Here is a 26,247-nt window from a genome sequence, read left to right on the forward strand (position 1 = left end):
TGGAGTGAACACCTTCCTTCCAATAGCTGAATGCATAGCTGACTTGGTCTGGTGGCAGAGACAGATATTCTATTTGTTCCTCCATATTTCCTTCATCCTGCTCAGTTAGGCAAACGCATATGACTAGCCCTGGCCAACAGATTGTGAGAAGAGCTGACATGTGTCTTCCCCAGGCTAAGTCAATAAAAGGTCCATTCTTGATTCTTCAGTCTCTCTTTCCATCTGCTTCAGTGACTTGGGGAGGTCCCACATACCAGGTGGTGCACCTCCGTTAACCTAGGTCTTAAATGAAAGACAGAGAAGGAGTTCAAGAGTGCCACATCACAGTCTTGCAGAATAAAAGCAGAAAAGCACCTTCCAGAGTCCAGAATAAATTCTGAAACCAGGACCATTCTCCATCCCCAGAAGAGGCCTAGAATACCCACTTGGCAAGATTTCAGAATTGCTGTAGACCAGTGGATACTATGCACCTCTCATTCCTCACCATTTCAAGTTGGAGGGTTTATGACATTATCTTGACCCTATTCTGTTGTATGTTGGGAGTGAAGGATGCAATAACCTGTCTTTTTTGTTTGTAGATTTGTGGAGCAAGAGGGGCCACATGCTGATCTGATATAGAGGTTATTGTGGGATCACTCAGAAATCCCAAACTTGAAGCTCAAAGCCTTGATTTAAGTTGCCTCACTTGTTACGGGGTTAAGTGACTTCTATATTTGGAAGAAAGGAGAGCAAACCTATGTTGGCAACCAGAAGGCAGAACTACACTAGTGACAGTGTTGCTCACTAAAGATCGTCATCCAACGGGGCTGTGTGACTAGCTCTGGGCAATAAGCCATGGGTGGAAGTGACTTCAGGTATCTCTTACATGTGTCTGAGTCAAAACTACGCTTTTATCGTGCTTAAGCCATTATATATTTGGGGGTCTAGTATTACAACAGTTAACACTACTTTAACAAACACCCATACCTGGATGTTGATCAACCATACTACCACCACCACCACATACACACACACACACACACACACACACACACACACCCATACACTCAGTCACTGCATTGCTCACACCTGCTTATATTTTGGACCCGGGCTTACATACATCAAGCGGTTATTTCTGAGTCCCCTCAGCTGGTCTCATTTAAGTTTCTCTATCATGTTCTCTTCCTGCACATCCTGTTCTTCCTGCCATTTTTACTTATCACAATGGATAATTACATACTCATTTCTGTATACATATATTTAAAGCCTATGTCCAAAACTGATCCATAAGATCCATGGATTCAAAACCTTTTGTCCACCCCAATAATATACACGGAGTTTGCACTGTGCTTGGCAAACAGCCATCACAGCCAAATTTTAAAACGGCGAGGATTAACAAGTGAGAGCCCATTATCAAGGAAATACACTTTTTAATGACAAGACTACCGCTCTAGACAAAAAATCACAGAGAATTAAAATAAAGACCATGGGGATATTTTTCTTTACCTTTATTCATTCAGAATACAATTCTAGACCAATCTACAACCAAGAGAAAACCCTAAGCTTTTAAGTAGTGTTAGCAGGCTGAATAATATAACAGTATCGCCCCCGTATGTGCAAGCAGGAAGTCAATTCTCATCATAAAATCCCTTTCTAAACATTTATTTTTCCTTCCCATCCAAAAAATGCATTAACAAGATCATGCTTATATAGCTAGTCAGCACAAGACAAATGACAATTTATACTGAACTATGTAGGTCTTGCGGTATAATGCTCACAACACCAAAATGTAGCTGTTGACCTTTTCAGTGGCATTCACTATGTGGCACTGTTACCATTACACTAAAAGGACTTCATTAGTTTTTAAAAGCCAGAATTACTCAAAAACTTCTGGATCATAAATAACACGTGGAATATTTCCTTTAAGTCTAAAATGGCAGATCACTCAAACCTTTCCTATAGTTCTCCATGTAATATATGTAGGAAAATCAATGTTATATGAGAAGAAACAGACCAAGTTCTTATACTTTTACCTAAAAGTCTAATTGTTTAAGTGATATCTATTAATATTTAAATGATTAAAAATAAATCAATGTTAAATATTGCACAAGATCTAAAAGAAAATGGCCACATTACATCATACTACATTGTATAGATAGATTGATTAAAAGCAGGTAATTAGAAGCTTTTTTAAAAATTTAAAGTTTCTGACATCATTTTCCACCATTCCATCAATTCTTCCTTTTCCACTTCTTTCCTTTCAGAAAATGACTCCAGTTCAAAATCAACCTAAAGGAGAAAAACAAGAATATTTTGTTACCAACTGCATGTGTACTTTTAAAAGCTGAAATTAAGTAAAAAAAAATACTGCAGTTTTAGATCTTATAGGGTAAGCTCAGTATAGCTACCTGAGCTATAGTATATCCTAAAAATCTCTTGTGATAAAAGATACTTTCAGAGGAAAAAAAAATCAAAAGCCATTATGTTTAAAATGTGCTTTGTTCTAATAGCCTTGTAGGATTATTTAAAAGCAGATTTTTTTAAGTCAATTTTCCCTCCAACAAGAAGATGTAATTTAGGATGACTCTTCACTGAGCTTCTCCTATAAACCTTGAGTTTTCTCCTAATAGCTGGGAAAATATGGAAGAATGTAGTTCAGTGTCCTGGTGTCCCAAACCATAAGTTCTGTTTTCTAGAATCTTGAATCTGTTAAAGAAACTGATGGAGGCACATACATCTCCAAACAACCACAGAGGCAAGGGGCCCAGGAACTCAACTCTCAGTGTGAACTGGAAGTTTTCATCAGGTCTGTGGACAATCCCTACATCTACACAAAAGGCTATTCAAAATCTGTACTCCCCAACCCCAACCCTTCTCAGGGCCTCTAGATACTTCTGTCCCCATTGCAAATAGAACTAAGAGTTCCTTGGGGCACCTGGGTGACTCATTTGGTTAAGCTTCTGACTTCAGATTTCAGCTCTGATCAGGATCTCATGGTCATGAGATCAAGCCCTGCCTGTGGGGCTCCTTGCTGGGCGTGGAGCCTACTTAAGATTCTCTCTCCCTCTCCCTCTGCACCTCCCCTGCTCGCATGCACGAGCATGCTTCCTCTCTCTGTCACTCTATCTCTGTCTCAAAAAACTAAGCAAATAAATAAACAGAAAAATGAATCAGAAATAAAAATGATATTTTAAAAAAAAGGAACCAAGAGTTCCTTCATCTGGCCACTTAAGCCCCTAGATATTTAGGAATATGACTATACTCACTACTTCTTTGAAGTAACGCAGGCCAGAAAGGCTAAGATCCAAATAATTAATGTTTTACAACCTACTTCTGGGGCTACTTTTTTCCAGGTTTCATTTGCCCAAATTTATCTTTATACATATACATATACAGCCTAATGTACACATATATACATATAGAGCCTAATGTACACATACACACAATGAAAACCAAAGCATCAGTTAAAAAACTCAAGGTATTCTGTTTGCAAAACCAAGCCCTTATACTCCAACTCAGGGGCATGAACAAAAATGCAATAAATTCTTTACAAGTAAGTCTTTCGACTGGAAAGTCTGCAGGCCATTTCCTGGTTCCAAAAATGTAATGCAAAGATAGCAGTAGAATCCTCACCTTCCTAGCAAAATAGGTGGTACCTCCTTAAATGAGATGCACTTTTTGATACCGCTTAGCAGAGGGCCTTTCTCATAATATGTGCTTAATAAAAGTTTGGTTAATGCCTAAAATCACCTTGCAGGCATGATCAATTTTTCCAACTACTCATTCAGTAAAGTATTATATTGGATGCTGGAAATAAAAAGATAAATGGAACAGAAATCTCATTTAAACTGAAATCACTGTGGCAAATAAAAGTTTAATTTTTTTAAGTTGTCTCTGATGTTCTTGGGTAGGTCTTCAAAAAACTGAGAAGCAATAAGGGAGCTTCACATTGAATGGTATAAAATCGACCAAGGAGCCCTTGGTCAAGTCACTTAACTTTGCCAGCTTCAGTTTTCTCATCTGTTAAATGGGGGTATTAGTGGTACCTACCTCATAGGGTTATTACGAAGACTAAATATAAATCACTTAAATATGCCTGACACATATTAATTGCTTAATAAATCGTAGCAATTATGATTTCTTACCCCAACAGCAGGGCTATAAGGGACTGCTACTTTCTTTGTTATTGCCAGATACCCTGGAGCTGAAGCTGTGAGTTTATAGTTTCCAGGTACAAGCAATCTCCAGTAATCGCCATCCTTTGCTGTAAGGAAACAAAATATCAAATCACCTAATTATGCCATTTTAGGAATACCCAGTATACCTCCATTTAATTTCTTTGATTCCCTATTTTGAAAGTAAATGTTTATGGAATTTGATAACATTCCATTGAAATCAGTGTTACATTCTCTTAGAGGAAGTAATTTCTAATAGCAATTTTACAAATACTAATGTCAAATTGTCAATAAATCTTATAAGATAATGGATCTTCATAATCATGTCAGGTGTGGCACAGGTAAAAAGATATAGAAAGCCCCCAAACATGGAGTCAGGGCATCTGATGCTGTGTTTTGATTCTGGCCAAGTATCTTGACATGAAGACCCAATGGTGTAAGTCTAGATCAGTGCTTCACAAAGTGTGGTCCAAGAAAGCCTCATCAGAAACCTGAGGTACTTGTTCTTGTTTTTTGTTTTGTTTTTTAGATTTTATTTATTTATTTTATAATTTTCAAATTTTATTTAAATCCAAGTTAGTTAATATATAGTATAATAATGATTTCAGGAGTAGAATTTAGTGACTCATCACCCAGCGCTCAGCCCAACATTGCCCTCCTTAATACCCATCATCCATTTAGCCCATCCCCTACCAACACCCCTCCAACAGCCCTCAGTTTGTTCTCTGTATTTGAGTTTCTTATGGTTTGTCTCCCTCTCTCTTTTTATCTTATTTTCCTTCCTTTCCCCATCTGTTTTGTTTCTTAAATTCCACATATGAGTGAAATCATATGATATTGATCTTTCTTTGACTTATTTCACTTAGCATAATACCCTCTAGTTCTATCCACGTTGTTGCAAATGGCAAGATTTCATTCTTTTTGATCACCGAGTAACATTCCATTGTATGTACATACCACATCTTCTTTATCCATCAGGGATAAAGAACCCTGAGAAACTTGTGAGAAATCTCTATTTCTGAAGATTCAGAATACGTTGTTCTGGAGTGCTGGTCTTGGAGGGACTGCATTTTCAGTAAGTTCTCCAGAGAATTCTTAAGCAGAAGTAAGGTTCACACTCTTTCTCACCCCACATGTCCACAGCTCCCTCCTAACCTAGGTTAGGTTCCCTGGCCACCCTATAATCACTGAAAGCACATGCCTTCAACTCATTTGCTTTTCCCTCTTGGTTATACATGCCTGGCAAGCCACCAATCCTGGATAATTTTCGGCCTTCCACCTGTCACCAGCTTCATGGAGCCAGAGGAAACACACCATCACGCTCATCAGTCTCCGACACATACACACCAACCTAACCGAGGGCAGGGAACTGCCCTGCTTTCCTTCTGGTCCCTTCCTCCCTGATCCTTTCACACTCCCATCTTCCTAGACCAGTGCATATCAATCACCTGGGAAACTAGGTACTGTGCGAATTCTAATTCACTAGCCCTGGGGTGAGGCCTGAAATTCTGCATTCCTAACCAGCTCCAGGGCAGTGCTGAATTCACCTGCTGGTGGGGGCTGAGCTTTGAGTAGCAAGGTCCTAGTGGACATTTCACACTTTTTCCTTTTTCCTAACACTGCCGACACATCCTCTTCATCCTCACTCCCAGTAGATGCTTTACATCTTATTTCACTATGAAAATGAAATCAGAATAAAGAAAACCCTCCTGGCCACCTCTTCCGGTCTTCCTCTGACCCCCACATCTCCTTTCAACAGGTGCCATCATTATCTCTTTCGCTTTACAGCAAAATGTCTGAAGAGATTTGTCAATACTCTCTTTTTCTAATGTCTCTCCTAGTCTCTCTTAGACCCTCCGATCAGGCTCCCACTGGTCCGTGGAAACAGATTCTGTCGGGATTCTCCACACTGGTTCATCTGAAAGGTTTAGCTTACCTGGCACTCCGGATCAGTCCCTTCATCTTGAAATACTTCCGGACTCCCAGGAAAATGCACTTGGTTCTCTCTCTACCTCAGACTCCATTCCTCCTTACTACTTTGCCCTCAAAGGGGTGGAGTGTTCCACAGTTTTACTCTTACCTATGTTTCACTCTTACTCCTCAGATTTCACTCTTACCTATGTTTTTTTCCCCCCTGTTACATTCTCCTAAAATTCTCATACCATGGAATGCAGAGGCAATCATATCTCTATGGCACCAGGGTTCACAGACAGAAGAGACTTCATGTGGCAGAGGGGATCAAGGTCTGGGCTCCCCGAGGGCTAAGGGAGCAATGTCTTGGCATAGATTCTGGTATATTGGTTGGCAAGATGTGCTGGCCACATCTTCTGGGGTTTTAATAAATATTTGTTAAATAGATAAATAAATGGAGCTTTAAAGGGGAAACGTTAAGGATTTTTAAAATATACAAGTTATAAATGAGGAGGTTAAGAAAGAGGTAATGGTATAGAGTGGTTTGGAAAATAAGGTAAAGGTTCATTAATTACAAGGTCTAGAAATAAACGAGTAGATTATACATAAAAACATATTGTTGCTGGATAAATGGAATGGGACTATGTAGGTTTTCCAGGAAAATACATCCTTGTCTCCAAATAGGGAAAATGGAAAAGGCATTTGGAACTCAGAAATAGCTAACATCCACCTCAATTCTGTTAACATCCTGTTTAACCCTGAATGAGTCTGGATTTTTCATACAGATGAAATAAAGAAATGTGTGAGGAATCCTAGACACTGGCATTTTTCTTTCCTCCTCTTTTCACTCCCTCCTGAGGTCGTCCCATTAACAGCTTATTAGCACTTAAGACAGAAGGGAAAGACACTGATAATTCAACTCCAGCTAGTTCATCTGCCTTTGCCTCAGGAACTCCACAGAATCTCCAGTGGGTGGCACCACCCGGCAGCTCCCGGCTGAGACAGCTGAGGAAAGGGCGCCACCTGCTGCACCCCAATTTTTAAGCCAGCAGCCATCCAGAGTAACTGCCTGACTCGCTCCCACAAAGGAAATTTAACTAGGTCAAAGCTGGGAGAGAGGGAGGTAAAGAGACAGGAGGCAGTCAATTGTTTTGCTTAGAATAGCATAAAAATTGTTAACTATAATAACAAGTAATCGTGCTCTGTGTATAGCACTAGAGCCTCCAGATCACGGCAGAGAACACCCACCAGATGTAACGTCATGGTCTATTCCTTCCACGGAGATGGTTGCATTGGCAATTGGGTTACCTTGAAGGTCCCGGACGAAGCCTTTAACTCCTCGGTGTATCTGTAAAGGTCAAGAACAACCACAAAAATCATACTAGAAATGATCTGACGACACATCTCTGTCAAGAATCTCCTTATTTGCTAGCAAAATACTGTAGATCCTCATTGTTTAAGGATCAAAATATGCTCATGAGGCTGCTGAATTTTGTTGAACACTCTTTACACTGCTTTTCCTCAAGTGGACGAATGAGAAAAAAAAAAAAAAAAAAAAACCCTGAAAACTGAAATCTCGTTCTGAGTGAAAGAAAGGCATTAAAGTACCTTCCGAACCACCAGAATGAAAAACAAAAACAAAAACAAAATTGTCTATCACATCTGTAAAGTAGTTCTGGTCTTAGCATATTTCATGACTTTGTCCCTCTTATATTGGGTCACCTATATATAGGTTGTATGGCCACTGCCAGTTAAGAATAATATTACATTATAGCCCTTTAATATTTGTTCATGTTGAATGAAAACACATACTGTGATTGCTCTTGCAATGGAACAATATCATTTGCTTGAAAATAAGTGACATGAAAGATCTGTGAACTTCAAAACTGAAGATTCGATTCAGAAAGAAAATGAAGGAGATGCTGTCGAGAATAATGCCCCCCAGATTAAGTTGCAGTCAACAACTAAAGCAATACAAACTATAAAAGCAGATTTCTTTTCCTTCATTTTGAAACAATGGTTCAGCTAAATCAGTATGTGTTTGAAGTGACAGAGAGTCACTTCAGGTCTCTTGGAAAGTGCTTCTGGAAAACCAAATGGTAATTCATTAAGCTTAATTACTTAACAGAAGATTCCCGAACTCTCAAAGGCTCAGGTTGGCTCAGGTTCCTCCTCACTCAATTTAACCCTAGAAAGTGAATATTCTTTTGCTACCGATGATACTGGAATCTTTCCTACAGAAGGCACAATAAGTGTCAAGTATGCTTTTGTCATCAGAGAATAAATCTGACAGTGGTACAATGTTTTAGCAAGGGGATGCCCCTGATTATCAGCAAATCCTTTTGCATTTGCTATTTTTTTTTAAAGCAAAACCTCTGAAACTCTACAAAAATCACACGTACTTCTTTCCTCTAAAGGCAATTTGGGGATCTGAAAATTTTTACAGAAAAGGAAGAAAGATATACATAGAGAAGAAAATCAGGGAAGAAAATACAATCTTTAAATTTCTTAAGATGAGGGCTCATCAAAGAAATTTAGAAAGCTTGCAAACAAGCAATTATCTACCTACATGTACTTTATTCATCTTAAGGCACCAAAATCCCGGTATTATCAATATTATAAACCTTAGAGAAATAAATTTTTAAATTTCCTTATCATTGGAAAATAAGTCAAACAATCACTCCAAAAACATAGTTCACCTGCATTAGGCACAAATACACCAAGTTAATATTCATTACTTTTTTCAGCCTCTGCAACCCAAGACTTATGGTCTGTAGCTTAACAAATAGTGAAATAAGTATCTGTCTCTGATAAGCCAGTTTTTGGAGCAAACTTCTCTGTTGGAAAACTTCCACTGTAGTAATAAATCTCAATGGAAATGTTATGGGCTCTCACAAGTCTACATGAATGCAGCTGTCACTTTATGGCTTTTGCAAAGGAAATCACAGAGAAATTCAAATTTCACTCATGCCTGAAGAAACTATTTGCTACACTTGTCCCTCCTGTAATGTTCTCTCCTCAGATTCCAGGACATCAATCAACCAAAGCTGGAAAAACAAAGAACATCCAGAAGATTCTCCATTGTTACTAAAACTGTGCATAGCAGTAACCCTTAAGCCCTCCTATACTTAAGTGTTACCCAGAGAGCTTGCTGAAATGGAGACTTGGGGGTCCTACCATGCAGGGAGTGGGATTCAGTGATGGAACAGGAAACTCATTTTTAACAAGAATCTAGGTGATTCTGGTGCAGGCACCCACGAACCATTCTTTGTGAATTTTGTGAGGAATTTTGAGAATTAGACTGTTCCAAAGCTATTGAGAGAGAGGCATTCCACCACAGCAAACTGTACTAATTAACTTTACAATTCCAATTCCTACAAACATCCCTTTAAAACTCTGCAAGAGATTTCCTCTCAACCAATTATAGAATTAGACCTCCTAATCACCTATTTTCCATGAGTGGTAAACTAATCCATGGTTAGACTTTAGGTCCAGGTGTTCAATTACTAATTCCCACCATACTGTGTCTCATTGTCAATGAAATGATTTCAACACAGAACTTCTGGCAGTCTTCACTTATATGTCATCAGCCTTTGAGTCCCTAAATTAGAGTGTTCTATGAAGCAAGTTGGATGAGCTCATTGTAAATATCACTCTTCTTGCTTCTACACAACTTGCACCGTAATACTTATGTCCTATAGTGTGGACCACTTGATCTGTGGACAGATCACATTCTTATTCCAAGGGGCATAAAACAGGTATGTACAACCCTCTTCTTTTCAGTTTATTTCTATATAAATTGATATAGCTCTTAGATGAATTAATACATGCCTACTTGCCACCATAAATATAACGAATATTCTCCTCTTTCCTGATGGTATACCTTTGTGGGTTTTGTTTTATATTGAGTTTTTTCTTAAGAACCAAGACTTAAGAAGAAGCTGAATCTGTTTTTTTAATTGATGATCAGAGTAATCATCTTATTGGTGTTTCAACTATAGTAAATCTTACAGTAGTCCCAAGAAGCCTTTGCTGAACCGCCAGGACTGGATTAGGGACCCAGTGTACCGCCACCGATTTTGTAATGGACTTTTATTTTAGCATTTATCATCCTCTCTTGTGATTAGGTATTGATGTTTCTGAACTCCACGAATACGAAGTCAGTCACTATCCCCAGTGCCTCACAGTGTGCCTAGGACACTAGAGTAGCTGAATAAATTTTTGTTGAAAAAGTACGTAAATAAAATGAAAAGCACTGTATTAAAGAGACATTATTTGATATCTAAATGGAGAACACATACCAAATAGCCCAGTCTTACTTCCTCTACCCAGAAAATACATTTACAGCTCTCCTTGAAGGAGACACTATTAGAGGGGTTCCTATCAAGGTCGTTCTAGGGTCGACATGGCTAATTATCCTTAGCCTTTGTTGCTGAAAATGCCTTTCTATATTAACATGAAGCAGGATTCCACTGATTGAAAAAATCCTGTGTAATAAGTAATTTTTAATCATTGTGAGTAACAGTGGATCTATTCCACGAGAATCTCTTTTGGTAAGGTACTATATGGATATCTGACACATGTAAAAGAATGCTTGAGCTGATTTTACAGCTTTTGAAATGCATCAGTCTCATATGCATGTTTGTATGTCAACATATATGCAAATAGATTCATGTTTATTTCATAGCATTTGTTTGTATCAAATTAGTGTTTAAATTAATCTGGACTATCTGCTGGCATGTGAAACTGATATCACCCTCTCTGGCTTTGGGTGTAAACAGCCATATACAGAATGCAATTTGAAGACTGTCACGGCACTGCAGGCAAGGAACAGAGTCTTTAGGTCTGTTTCGCCCCCATGGCCGCTGGTGCCAATGTCTACATAGTATAGAGATGTGGGGTTGGCAGCGAGTGGCCTGTATTGAGTCTCAGTAGGTAAGGTATCTAACTCTGGTAGATGATGAGATTCCCCCCCCCCCCCAAATTCTGTACAGACTCCACAGGAATGGTTATATAAGTGCCTGTCTAGTGAAGATCTAAGTTTCTGTCATCAGAGGCAATATGGCATGGTGATTCTGGAACTAGACAGCCTGGTTTAAAATTCTGCCTGATTGGGGCCCCTGGGTGGTTCAGTCAGTTAAGCGTCCGACTTCAGCTCAGGTCATCATCTTGCGGTTTGTGAGTTCGAGGCCCGCGTCGGGTTCTGTGCTGACAGCTCAGAGCTTGGAGCCTGCTTCGGATTCTGTGTCTCCCTCTCTCTCTGCCCCTCCCCTGCTCATGCTCTGTCTCTCTCTGTCTCAAAAATAAATAAAACATGAATAAAATAAAAAATAAAATAAAATAAAATTCTGCCTGATTGACTTCAAGCAGGCTGTTTAACTTGTCTGGTCGCTGATTCCTCACTTTTAATTCAGGGATGATGATGATGATGAAGATGATGAAGATGATGAAGATGACGATGATGATGATGATACCACTTCCCTCACAGGTTTGTTGTGAAAATTAAATGCATGAACGATTACATGTAAGGCATTCAGAACAATGCATGGGAAACAGTAAACACCCCGTAAAGGTAATTATTATGATTACCTGAGATCTCACTAAGTCGAGGCTGAGACAAGTGGAGCATGTGAGGCACAGAATTTAAGGAAGCACTCACACTCAGGTGCTAATCCTATACCCGCATGCCTCCAAGAAAAAGTGCCTCCTTAAATTTTGGGCTCTCAGTGTCTCACTTACCTCACTCTTGTCCTAGTCCTGCCAGGGATGCCTGACTGGCCCAAGATGACCAGGACGGAGGAGGGTGCTAGGACTGCCTGGCTTAGAGCAATATGAATGAAAACAGGGTATCACCTCACTTCCCACAAATCTCAGTTTAATCAGTTCTCAGGGAATATTCATGAACCACAAAATCTCTGACAAATGAAAGCCTGTTTGGACTACTACTGACATGTTTTCCAAATGTAGAGTCCTCATTATGAGTCAGATGGACTCCTCTGGACCGGACTCCTCTGAGGAAATCATTGTATGCCAGATTTAAATGCTCTTAGATCTCCCATTTTATGCTGGAGATGGTGTTTACCTGCTCGAGGTAGCTAATAAGGGAGTTTTTGTTATCTTCCCAGTAGCTCTTCAGAGTCTCTTCAGGTGGAAACTTTTCACAGCTAAGCTCAACGGTGATCTCGAAACAGTTGCTGCTGAGGTAATTGAAGTCTTGCATTCCTGCCAAAGCACCAAATGGAAAGTCAAAATACACATGTGGAGACTAAAACTCTACACAAGCCGTTCTGCTGAATGGAGAGCCAAGTAAAAGATACACCAACCAGTACATTTTGAGTAGCCTGTGGGAAACCACAAGGAAAATCACCTCCTGTAAGGGACAGAACAACATAATTGGGAGACTGTTACTGCCTTAGAGCACAAAATCTCTCAGGTTCTTAAGCATTTACTTAGTGCATTGCTGTTGTAGGGTGCCAAAGCAGGCATCAACCGTGTTCTGCATTGTTGGCATTGACTTCAAAGATGAAAACTGGGAACAATGACATCCAAATGACAAAACAGGGGTTTTCTTACCATCTTCCTCGAAAAAGAACACCAATTTGGGCAATCACCCATGGAACAGAGTGCCTTTGTGGAAGGCTGAGAGTCCAGTGTAGAAGTTCCAGTACACCATTGGTGGAAAAAGTCCAAGATTGGATGCATTGAAGAAAGTGACAGTAATGGTTTTGCTTTACTTGCATCACCCCTTCCCCACGGTGGCATAGCTCAGTGCCAAGAGAGAACTTTTTGGTCCACGATTCCTCCCACAAGGAAAAGTGGGATCCTGTGAATGAGCTGTGCTGGTCACAGCTTCTTTCTCATCCCATCCAGAAAACTAAAGTATGCTACATGGCTTGGCTGAGCAAACAGTAGCCAAGACTTTCAGAGTGCATCAAAGGGATGTGGATCTTACTAACCATGTCACAGATCCCATCAGGAAGCCTGCCCATTAGCTGCTGGGGTCACCTTTCCTGAATATCGCCCCCCCACAATGGCCCACAGGCACTCCTAACATTCTGCATACACCATCCACACACCTCTCACCCTGCAGCCAGCTCTCTGTGTATGCCACTGACAATAGCAACAGCAAGCATTTGAAGATGCCTCATGAGTCATACAGCATGCATGAAGCTGGCCCAGATCTGCAGGCCTGAGAGAAAGGACACAAATTTGAGCGTTTAGCACTGCCCTGGGGAAAACAAACAAGAGTCTATCAGCAATTGATCTGGACCTTGTAGGATCAAAAGAGGGCATGCAATTTTAAGTATTCTCCCCCTAAGAAGTTTGGAGCAGGTATGTCACAGAAAAGGTCTGGGAAAGCCTCAGAATCTCTAGCAGGGCTAACAAGTTATTACTCTACCAAAGTCAGTCAGTAAAGACAAAAGGAGGTAACTACTTCAAATGTGAAGGCAGCAACACAAGACTTCAAGGAACATGAAAAAAATCAATGAAACATGATACTATCAAAGGAACACAATAATTTTCTGGTAGCCAACTGCAAAGAAATGGAGATTTGTGATTTTCCCAATAAAAAATTCAAAATAGTTGTTTTAAGGAAGCTCAGTGAGCTATAAGAAAACACAATTCAATAATAGAAACACAATTCAATGAAATCAGGAAAATAATATGTGGACAAAATGAGAATTTTAACAGAAGACAGAAATCATAAGAACCAAACAGAAGTCTGAGAGCTAAAAAGTATAAAGAATTAAATGGTAGGGGAGGAGTGGGTATAATGCAATAGAGAGCATTAACAAAAGACTGGATCAAACTGAAGAATCAGTGGGCAGAAACAGGTCATTTGAAATTATCCAGTCATAGGAAAACAAAGAAAAAAGAATGAAAAAGAGTGAAGAAAGCCTACAAGATTACAGAATACCATGAATCTACACATCACTAGAGTCCCAGAAGGAGAAGAGAGACAGAAAAGGCAGAAAAGTAATATCAAGAAATAATGGTTTAGAACTTCCCAAATCCAGGGAGAAATTTGGACATCCAAGTTCAGGAAGCTTATAGGTCCCCCCAAAATTTCAGTTCAAAAAGATCTTCTCCAAGACATATTATAATAAAATAGCCAAAAAATCAAAGACAAAGAGATAATCTTAAAAGCAGCTGGGGGGGGGGGGCAGTCTGTAACTTACAAAAGAATCCCTCCCCACCCCCAAGTAAGGCTATCAACAGATTTCTCAGCAAAAACCTTATAGGCCAGGAGAGAGTGGAATGATATGTTCAAAGTGCTAAAAGAAAAAACTACCAACCAAGAATACTTTACTCAGCAAAGCTATCCTTCAGAAATGAAGAAGAGATAAAGACCTTCCCAAACAAAAGCTGAGGGAGTTCATCACCATTAGAAATGTCTTACAAGAAATGCTGAAAGGAGTTCTTCAAGCTGAAATGAAGGAGTACTAATTTGTAACATGGAAACATAAAAATATGCAACATACTGGTAAAGATAAATATATAGTCAAATTCAAAATACTCTAACACTATAATATAGTAGTGTGTTAATCACTTAACTCTAGTATGAAGATTAAAGGACAAAAGTATTAAAAACCACTATAGCAACAGTAATTTCTTAATGGATACACAACAGGAAAAAATGTGAACTGTGACATCAAAAACATAAAATGTTTGGTGAGAAAAGGAATACAAAGAGTTTTTCTAAGTGATCAAAATTAAGTTGTTATCACCTTAAAATGGACTATTATGTCTATAAGATGTAAGCCTCATGCTAACCACAAAGCAAAAACCTGGTAAATTCACAAAAGATAAAGGTAGAAGAATCAAAGTATATCACTAAGGAAAATCATCAATTCACAAAGAAGGGCAGAAAGAGGAGAAGAAAAGAACTAGGGAACTACAAAACAGCCAGGGAGCCAATAAGATGGTATTATGTTCTTATCTATCAATAATTACTTTAAATGTTAATAGTTTGAATTCTCCATAAAGACACAGAGCATCAGAGTGGATTAAAAAAGAAAACAAAACAAAATAAAACAAGACTCAACTATATGGTGCCCACCAGAGCCCCACATCATCTGTAAGGACAATGAAAGCTCAGAATGAAGGAATGGAAAAAGATATTCCATGCAAGTGGAAACCTAAAAAAATCAGGGGTAGCTATACTTTTATCAGACAAAATACACTTTGAGCCAAAAAACTATAACAAGACAAAGAAGGTCATTAAAAAATGATGAAAGGGTAAATTCATCAAAGGACATAACTCTTGAAAATTATATATACACTCAATACTAAAGCATCTAAATATATTAAGCAAGGGGCACCTGGGTGGCTCAGTCAGTTAAGCATCCGACTTCAGCTCAGGTCATGATCTCACGGTTTGTGGGTTCAAGCCCCGCATCGGGCTCTGTGCTGACAGCTAGAGCCTGGAACCTACTTCGGATTCTGTCTCTCTCTCTGTCTCTCTCTCTCTCTGATCCTCTCTTGTTCACGCTCTCTCTCTCTCTCTCTCCCAAAAATAAACAATAAAAAAATTTTTTTAATAAATAAATAAATATATTAAGCAAATACTTAAGACCTGAAGGGAAAAATAGACAACAATAAATAATAGTGGGAGATTTCAACATGCCACTTTTAATAATGGATAGATCATCTAGTCAGAAATCAATAAGGAAACAGCTGCCCTTGAACCATATGTTAGACCAAATGTACCTAACACACATATATGGAACATTCCATCCAACAGCAGAATTACACATTCTTCTCAAGCCCACATGGAATATTGTCCAGTATAGAGTCACAATTATGTAGAAAATTAAAACTACACATTTCTGAAAAACTAATGGGTCAAAAAAGCAATAAAAAGGGAAACCAAAATATCATAAAACAAAAATAGAAACACAGCATACCAAAATTTATGGGATGCAGCAAAAGCAGTTCTAAGGGGAAAGTTTATCGCAATAAATGCCTGCATTAAGAAAAAAGAAAGATCTCAAATAACAGTCTAACTTGATACATCAAGAAACTAGAAAAAGAAGAACTAAGCCCAAAGTTAGCAGAAGGAAGGAAATAACAAAGATCAGAGCAGAAACAAATGAAATAGAGACAAGTAAAACAAAAGGAAAGAACAAGCCTAACAGCTGGGTTTTCTTTAAAGATAAACAAAACTGACAAACATTTAACTAGACTTAAGAGTAAAGAGAGCGATGACTCAAAAAAAAATCAGAAATTGAAGAGAAGACATTACAACTGAAATGACAGAAATACATGCTTCTTTTTTCTTTTGTGCTAAGAATATTTAACATAAGATCTACCCTCTTAACAAGTTGTCATGTGCCTAATGCTGTATCATTCTCTATAGGCAGTTTGTCATACAGCAGACCTCTAGAACTTACTTATCTGGCATAGCTGAAACTTGATACCCATTGAACTCCCCATTCCCCTCTACTCTCAGCCTACTATATTCTGGGTTTCTATGAGCTTGACTATTTTAGACACCTCATATAAGTCGATCATGCAGTATTTGTTTTTGTGAGATTGACTTATTTCCTTTGGCATAATGTCCTTCAGGCTCAACCATGTTGTCGTAATGCCAGGATCTTCTTCCTTTTGAAGACTGAATGATATTCTATTGTATGTATATACCATATTTAGCCAGTAAAATCTATTGGGACTTCTAATCAAGAAAGTAGCCAATAGTGTCTTCTGCACAATGACTGTTTCAGTGCAACATGATGTTTCACGTTTCCATGTTTTTTCTCCATCTTTGTTTTTTCTTGTCTATTCTATTGCACTGGCTAAAAATTTTCAGGGCAGTGTTGTTTATATAGATGCTAAAAGTCATCCTTATATTGTATGTTTCACGTGTCACAGTTGGGGTGAATACAACTAGAAAGTGGTGTAACTGGGCATCAGTCCCCATGATGAATCTAAAACCTACAGTCTCTTTTTTGCTATAATAACTTGCTGTTACAGAACAGAGATAGTGGAACTATTTTATTTATTTACTTCTTTATTAAAATGATCCTAACCCTTTTAGAGACAGGCACCAACAAAACTTTACCTTTCAAGTGACAGAGAGAGAGAGAGACACTACTGTGAATGAGGCCAACAATTGGATAACCTGAAAAAACAGATAAATTCCTAGAGGAATATAGCCTACCAAGACCGAATTATGAAGAAACAGAAAATCCGAAATAGACCTATTACTAGTAAGGAGATTGAACCAGTAATCAAAAATTTCCCAACAAAGAAAAGCCCAGGACAAGATGGTTTACTGGTGAATTCTACCAAACATTTAAAGAATTAACATCAATCCTTCTAAAATTCTTCCCAAAAAAACTGAAGAGGAGGAAACACTCCCAAGCTCATTTTACAGGTCAGCATTACCCTGATACCAAAGCCAGATAAGGACATTACAAGAAAAGAAAACTATAGGTCAATATCCCTGATGAATACAGTTGCAAAAATTCTCAATAAAATACTAGCAAACTGATTTCCACAGTTCATTGAAAGGATCATAAAGAATGATCACATAGAATTCATACTTGGGATGCAAAGTTGGTTCAACATAGGCAAATCAACAAATGTGGCACCACACTGATAGAAAAGATAAAAATCATAATCATCTCAAAAACTGCATAAAAAGATTTTGACAAAATTCAACATCTTTTCATGATAAAAACTCTCAGCAAATTTGATATAAAAGGAACGTACCTCAATATAATAATGGGCAATCTGACAAGCCCACAGCTAACATCATACTCAGTGGTGAAAGGCTGAAAGCTTCCTCTAAGATCAGGAACAAGAAAAAGGTGCCCACTCTCAACACTCCTTGCAACATAGTATTAGAAATCCTAGCCAAAGTAATCAGGCAAGAAAAAGGAAAAAGACATCCAAATTGGAAAAAAAAAAAAAAATGAAGTAGAACTGTTATTGTTTGCATATGATATGGTCTTATGCATAGAAAGTCCTAAAAATCCCACCAAAAAACTGTTGGAACTAATAACCAAATTCATTAAAGTTGCAAGCTACAAAATAAACCTATAAAAATTAATTACACTTCTATACACCAACAATGAGCTATCTAAAAAACAAAGAAAGTAAACAATCTCAGTTACAATAGTATCAAAAACAATAAAATACTCAGGAATACATTTAACCAAGGAGGTGAAAGATCTATAAACTAAACACTGTAAGACATTGATGAAAGAAACTGAAGAAGAAGAAGACACAAATAAATGGAAAGATATCTTGTGTTCATAGATCAGAATTAATATGATTAAAACATCCATAGTACTCAAAAACATCTACAGATTCAATGCAATCCCTATCAAAATTCCAATGGCATTTTTTTACAGACAGAAAAAAAAATCCTAAAATTTATGGAACCATAAAAGACACCAAATAACAGAAGCAATTTTGAGAAATAAGAATAAACCTGGAGACATTATATTTTCCTATTTCGATCTATACTACACAGCTATAGTAATCAAAATGGTGTGATACTGGCATAAAAACAGACACACAAATCAAAGGTACAGAATCAAGAGCCCAGAAATAAATCCTGCACATACAATCAACTAATTTTTGACAAGGAAACCAAGAATACTCAATGGGGAAAAGATAGTCTCTTTAATCAAAGGTGTTGGGAAAACTGGCTATCCATATGCAAATGAAAGACATTGGAATTTTATCTTACACCATACACAAAAACTAACTCAAAATGGATTGAAAAAGTAAATGTAAGAACTGAAATCATAAAGCTCCTAGAAGAAAGCATAGGGAAAAAGCTCTTTGAAATTGGTCTTGGCAATAGTTTTTTTGGCTATAACAGCAAAACACAAGCAAAAAAGGCAAAAATAAACAAGCAGGACTACATCAAACTGAAAACTTCTGCACAGAAAAGGAAACAGCCAAAAAATGAAAAGGCAATCAATACACAGAACGGGAAAAAATATTTGCAAACTATCTGATAAGGGGTTAATATAAAAAGTATATAAGGAACTCATACAACTCAAAAAACAAAAAACAAATAATCCGATTAAAAATGGACAGACAACCTGACTAAACATTTTTTCCAAAGAAGACCTAGAGATGGCCAACAGACATGAAAAGATGCTCAACATCACTCATCATCAGGGAAATGCAAATCAAAACCACAATGAGATGTCACTCATTGTTAGAATGGTGATTATCAAAAAGATAAGAGATAATTGCTGGCAAAAATGCAAAGAAAAGAGAACCCTTGTGCACCGTTGGCGAGAATGTAAATTGCTCCATTCACTATGGAAAATGGTAGGTTCAGAGGCTTCCCCAAAAAATTAAAAATAGAACTACCGTATGATCTAGCAATCTCAATTCTGAATATACATCCAAAGAAAAAGAAATCATTATCCAGGGAAGATATCTGCACTCCCACGTTCACTGAGGCATTATTCACAGTAGCCAAGACATGGAAACAACTTAGGTGTCCATGAACAGATGAATGGATAAAGAAAATGTGGGATATATAAACAACAGAATATTATTTGGCCATAAAAATAAGAAAATCCTCCCATTTGTGACAACATGGTTGGACCCTGAAGGCATTATGCTAAGTGAAAGAAGTCAGACAGAGAAAGACAAATACTAAATGATCTCACTTATAAGTGAAATTTTAAAAAGCCAAACTGATAGAAACAGAGTAGAGCAGTGGTTGCCTAGAGGGGGACAGGGAAATAAGGAGATGTTGGTCAAAGGGTGCTCACTGTCAATTATGAGTAAGTCCTGGGCATGTAATATACAGCAAGGTGACTACAGTTAATGATACTATGTTATATACTTGAAAGCTGTTGAGAGAGTAGATATTAAATGTTCTGATCACAAAAAAAAAAGAAAAAAAAAGAAAAATGGTAATTATGTCAAGTGATGGATGTGTTAACTAACCTTATTAGGTAATCATTTATACAATGCATACATGAAATAAATCACATCATACACCTTAAACTTACATGATGTTATATACAATTATATGTTAATGAAGCTGGGGAAAAAATTAATTTCTTAAATAATAATAATTTTTTTTTTTTAAAAAGACAAATACTCAACCCTTACTGGCCTGCAGAAGAAACATGATCCCTCTAAACCTACTTTTCTATCAGGGAAGAGCTTGAACAGTCATGTAAGATGATCTAACATACTATTTTATTCTTTACGTCTAACCAATATCCCAGTATCATCCTGAGGGATTGAGAGTCTTAATAATATATTACATATTGGGGCACCTTAATAATATATTACATGGGTGGCTCAGTAGTTACTGTCCAACTTTGACTCAGGTCATGATCTCACGGTTTGTGGGTTCGAGCCCTGCATCACATCAGGCTCTGTGCAGACAGCTCAGAGCCTGAAGCCTACTTCAGATTCTGTGTCTCCCTCTCTCTCTACCCTACCCCACTCACACTCTGTCTCTCTCTCAAGGAAAAGTAAACATCAAAAATTTAAAAAAATATATAGTACATATTAATTTAACAATCACTGAATATCTCCTACATTTGAGGCACAATAATAACAATTCAAACTGCACCAAGAGAGAAGATTCTGTAACCAGAACAATTTTACTCTGAACCTGATTCAAGTTAATAGTGAATGCTGTTGGTGCCACCAGATTGCTTTTTGTTTATTTATTTTGCTGTTTTTTATTTATTTTTGAGAGAGAGAGCATGAGCAGGGGAGGCACAGATAGGGGGACAGAGAATCAAAGCAGGCTCTGTGCTGACAGCAGTGAGCCCCATGTGGGGTTTAAACTTAAAAACCGCGAGATCATGACCTGAGCCGAAGCTGGATGCTTAACCGACTGAGCCACCAAAGTGACCCTGCTTTTCCTGAGCCAGAGTGTCCATCCCCAAACTGCTGTTTAAGTGTTGGCTATTAAGAGCTCAGAGCTGCCCCTGTTTTCCAGGAGAATGGGAAACCCCACTTGCCTTCGGGGTTCTATCTCCTATATCCCATTCCAAAACCCTCCACAGCAATTGTCAAGGCAGGACAACCTTGCCTGTGATTTATACTTTCTCCCAAAAGCCCAAGCCAAGGCTACGCTGTCCCTGGGATCACTTCCTTGTTCAGCTCTATCCCCTTCCTTACTCTGCTTCCCTCACTTCTATACAGGGTTTTTCCTAAAAAGCACTTCCTCAATAAATTACAAGCATCCAAATCCCTGTCTCAGGCTCTGCTTCTAGAAAACATGGACATAAGGGGCACTGATTTAATTCACTAGAGAGCTAAAGAAAGTCAAGGCTTTCTTTGACTGACTACTGTGGTTTATAATCTCTAAGATTAATACTATTATTATTAATATCATAGTCATTATTTTACAGATAGGGATTTCTTGGTATTCTGTAGACAATACACTGTTTGTCCATAAAGGGAAGACCAAAAGTATCATTAAAGATTTTATAAAAACTGAATCATAAAATTTCTTCCCATAGGATGTATTCAACATAGTCTAAATCCTAAATCTGACTTTATTCCTCAAGGTATAGAGGAGAAAAGTGCTAAATCTGATCTGGCATGATGCAAAATATAAGTTGAAACAGAATAGACATATATCAGAAACAAAATCAGGAATAATATTTTCCTCAGGGCATAATTCAATAAAAGAAATCAACAAACAAAACCCTATAATTAGCTAATGCTGCTACTGCCCTAATTCTCCTGCATTTTCAGGTGGGTCATAGACAATCCTTCTTGGGCAAAGAGGGGGAAAAGACCACATCAGTAGCTTTACATTTCATTCTTCATCTTCAGTAGAGTGACTCTTACACAACTGTGGTGGTCTGGGTAGCCATGAAAATAAGAGCTCTGTAGGGGCTTGGTTAAGTGACAGACTCTTGGTTTTGGATTAGGTCATGATCTCATGAGTTCAAAACCTGCATTGGGCTCTGTGCTGATAGCACAGAGCCTGCTTGGGATCCCTCTCTCTCTGCCCCTCCCCTCCTTGTTCTCTCTCTCTCTCTCTCTCTCTCTCTCTCTATGAAAATAAATAAACTTTAAAAAGGAAGGAAGGAAGGAAGGAAGGAAGGAAGGAAGGAAGGAAGGAAGGAAAACCACAGCTCTAAAGTCCATGTGGGGCAAAGGGACTCAGGAGTGCTCCCCTGGTTGCCTAGAAGATGCTTTGTCCAGCATCCGAGCTGCATGTGGGCTTTTCCCTTTTCAGACCCCATAAAAGGTGAAGAGTTTCATGACATAATAGTGCTTATATAGCAGTGAAGATAAAACTAATATTACACATCAAACAGTCCCCATTATCCCATCATCTAAAAGAAAAAAAAAAAGGTATCTAGACCAAGATATGCTAAAAGCCAAAGCCTGCCCTCCAAAAAATACATTTTCCTACAGTAAAAGCTTAACTAACATGTAATAAGGAAGCTAACTTATTCCCTAGGGCCAGAATTTCAAAAGTAGGATAGTTAATAATATTCAGTTTATATTTTCCCAGCATGTGTCTTTAGTTCATTTCTTCTATGTCTTCAATTAGCATCTTGATCTTTAAAAATCAACAAAAACAAACCTGTACACAACAACCATTCATGCAGAAAGCTAATTTTAATGAACTATAGGGTTAGCCTATTTCTTAATGTTTGAGGAGGACTGAAAAATCTCTAAAGTGAAATGGTAATTATAAAGAATTCACTATCACATGATCAAAAAGCGAAACGGAAACTCACCACCAGGTACACTATACCAAGCAGCACCATTGGTTGTTCCATCTATGAAGCTGCTGTCATCGTCATTCTTGCGACACGGTGGCCGATTGGGGTCAGACATGGGTGGGTTAAAAGCAGAATACGCTCGAGCCAAGCTTTGGAAAATGGCATCATCTGGGCAGGAGCTATATTCATGAGCACTACCTAGTAAATAAACCCACAGATTAAAGAAATTAACACAGACCAAGGAGCACTCCTTGTTTTCTGAAGAGTGATTCAATGTTGTTTCTTGCTGATGTATTTCTTTAGCTACATTACTATGGGAAAGGAGTCAAGGTTTAAGTGCTCAAAAGCTACACTTAGCTTTTAAGTTCTGTAACATTCCGTTCCATGCAACAATGTAGAAATTGGGTAGAATGCACATTCTATTTATGAATTGAAAGCTTCAGGAGAAAAGGTGATAAACTTGTGGTGAACTAGACCTGAGAAAACAGTAAGATTTCCATTGCTAAAATTTTTAATTTAAAAAATGTACCTGTACCAACCTCACAGCCACCGTGAGCCACTCTCACACATATTTTTAGTATTTGAGTTTAAGTGTTTTAAAAAATCTCCTGTGTGTAATATGTAAATAAATAATATATATTTTGATACACTATATTCTTCTTCATATGTTATACAATATGCTAGGCTTTTAAATTTCCCAGCTATTGACAAACTAAGAAATCTCTAAATTTTAATGATGTTTCAGCAGAGACTTTTCCTCAAAGCTCAGAGTTTCCAATATCTAAAATTATTATCAGTGGGGCGCCTGGGTGGCTCAGTGGGTTAAGCGCCTGACTTTGGCTCAGGTCATGATCTCGCGGTCTGTGAGTTCGAGCCCCACGTCGGGCTCTGTGCTGACTGCTCAGAGCCTGGAGCCTGTTTCAGATTCTGTGTCTCCCTCTCTCTCTGACCCTCTCCCATTCATGATCTGTCTCTCTCTGTCTCAAAAATAAATAAACGTTAAATTTTTTTTTAAAAAAATAAAAAATAAAAAAATAAAATTATTATCCTGTGCTTACAAAAAGCAATTCTCCAAAGGCCCTCAGAATCCATCCAAAGCAGGAAATTTCTTGGAGCAAAAAAAAAATAATAATAATAAGTTGAAAATAACTCTCTGGCTAAAGCTTGCTGTGCCTGAAATTTAACTAAAACTAGTTAGAGAAAGTCAAAGTACCACTCCCCACGCCCGCGCCCGACACCATCATTCCAAATGTGAAAGTGTGAGTGTATGTTAAAACACGTAGAGATCCACATGGGCCCTCATCAACTTCCGAAAAGACTGCTTCCACTTTTAAGCCATCTTGTCCACACACCTATATACCTCCCATTATCTCTCCATTCTTCCAGGGTTCAAGAATGACCCAAGTTCATAATGTCTGTTTTCTCTCTTTCTCCTGCATTCTGTCAAGATCACATTCCTCTTCAACTAAGCTTATGAAAAACTTACAGTCCTTTGCTGCCAAATATACATACCCGTGCCACATGAAATAAGGGATGTTCCTATTAAACGTATGTGTTTCTATAGGCAAAATCACTTAAGGACCAGTTCCTTAAAAGGATATTATAGAAATCATTCTATAAATCCTCATAAGGTAAGTGTAAACCTTGAACCATTAAAGAAACAAGAAAAACACTTACCACTCCGCGTCTCATCATATGGGTAATTGGCCACGAGGTCTCCTCCGTGGAGATTGGCAGAGAGCACGAAAGGAATATCCATAATCCAATGAATGACTGCCTTGGTCTCAGGAGCAAGCTGTATTCAAGATTAGAGATTAAAAGGATTATAAATTTGATTATCATTGGGGGGATCGCTTGACAGGAAAGGCACAGAAAAGAAAAACAACAAGAACAACAATCATTGAAAGCTGGGCATAGGCCATATTTCAAGCACTTTGTGGCTGTTTTCATAAAAATAAAAAAGATTCCAGTAAGAACAGTCTTTCCATCTCTATATTCCCACTTATAATAAAAAAATATATTGCAATAGTGTTTAAGTTTCCTTAGAAGTTTTACTTTTGTGAGCTGCCAGCTTCTTTCTCTTTGAAACTTGAAAACCATCGTGCAAATCACTTTCAAATTCTGGGGCGTCTCCATCTGATCTTTGTTAATAATAGCTAAGAGTAAGAAAATGAAAAAAGAAAATAGTTGGACTGAAGAACTAGGTTCTTTCCCTATGGTGATTAAACTCTAGAAATATATGGGAGATTTTATTTCTTTTATTATTAATAATTATTATTTATTATTTTCTTTTATTACTTACTATTTTTCCAATTCCCTCTACTTCTAACACTGTCCGTGTAAAAAATATTAAACTGGGTCTCTTTCAAAACTCACTGTAAAACACCACTTTACTTTAAGAAAACCATCTTAAACAAAGGCAAAAGTTTCAGAAATTCATGTTGTCTTTTAACGACTCACAGCCCTTCATATCTTGGTAATAAAAGAGCGAAGAAATTTATAGCAAAGAATTAATCTGGAGCCAGAAGCTTGATCTTTCATGTGATGAGTTTTTAATACTAACTAGGAAGACTCTCAAACTCCCAAGTACCTCATTGATTTAAAAAAAGAGAAATATTTTCCTGGAGATGTGATCTGTACTGTTCCTTAGGACAGAAAATCTAACAGCATCAGTAGGGTTTGATGGTTACAGTAAGATCTTGTATTTCTATAGCTCTGTTCAGTGAGTTCTGTTCAATGAGCAATGTGTGAATGAGCATCACACATCCCCATTGGATACACAGACATTCATCCCCCTTTCACAGGGAAGAATCTAGGGGTTGAGTATGTCAATAATACATCCAAGTTCACACAAATGAGGATTCAGTCTATGAAACTATAAAGCCCATGTTACTGTCAGTATGTCAACTTTTTTAATGTATCAAAAGTATCTTATTTTCCACGTAGGCAACTTACAATTTGTGAAAAAGTGTGATTTAGAATAGGGTGATGTTTTTATTATTTGTTTAATGGCTTATCTCATTCTCCCTATAAAAATTGTTTATTGTAGTGGTGCCTGGGTGGCTTAGTAGATTAAGCGTCTGACTCGGCCTTTCGGCTCAGGTCATGACCTCACAGTTCTTGACATGGAGCCCCATGTCGGGCTTTGCACTCAGTGCGGAGCCTGCGTGGGATCCTTTCTCTCCCTTTCTCTCTCTCTCTCTCTCTCTCAAAATAAAATAACCTTTAAAAAATGTTTATTATAGGGGTGCCTGGGTGGTGCAGTCGGTTAAGCGTCCGACTTCAGCCAGGTCACGATCTCGCGGTCCGTGAGTTCGAGCCCCGCGTCGGGCTCTGGGCTGATGGCTCAGAGCCTGGAGCCTGTTTCCGATTCTGTGTCTCCCTCTCTCTCTGCCCCTCCCCGTTCATGCTCTGTCTCTCTCTGTCCCAAAAATAAATAAACGTTGAAAAAAAAAATGTTTATTATAGAAAATGTAAAGGAGACAAACACA

The 26,247-nt window shown here is 38.1% G+C and overlaps 1 protein-coding gene across 1 annotated transcript in view; it reads right to left on the minus strand.

Moving 5' to 3' along the window:
* Positions 1-1,472: 1,472 nt before the first annotated feature.
* CPE (carboxypeptidase E) overlaps positions 1,473-26,247 on the minus strand; it is a 116,735-nt gene continuing 91,960 nt past the window's right edge. The window contains exons 4-9 of the mRNA XM_047857468.1: positions 24,434-24,551; positions 22,772-22,954; positions 12,148-12,287; positions 7,314-7,413; positions 4,125-4,243; positions 1,473-2,268 (exon numbers count right to left, since the gene is read on the minus strand). Coding sequence (XP_047713424.1) covers positions 2,170-2,268; positions 4,125-4,243; positions 7,314-7,413; positions 12,148-12,287; positions 22,772-22,954; positions 24,434-24,551 — 759 coding nt within the window. The 3' untranslated portion in view covers positions 1,473-2,169. The remainder of the gene's footprint in view (positions 2,269-4,124; positions 4,244-7,313; positions 7,414-12,147; positions 12,288-22,771; positions 22,955-24,433; positions 24,552-26,247) is intronic.

This window comes from Prionailurus viverrinus, chromosome B1, assembly GCF_022837055.1.
Source record: "Prionailurus viverrinus isolate Anna chromosome B1, UM_Priviv_1.0, whole genome shotgun sequence".
In the NCBI taxonomy this organism is placed as follows: Eukaryota; Metazoa; Chordata; class Mammalia; order Carnivora; family Felidae; genus Prionailurus; species Prionailurus viverrinus.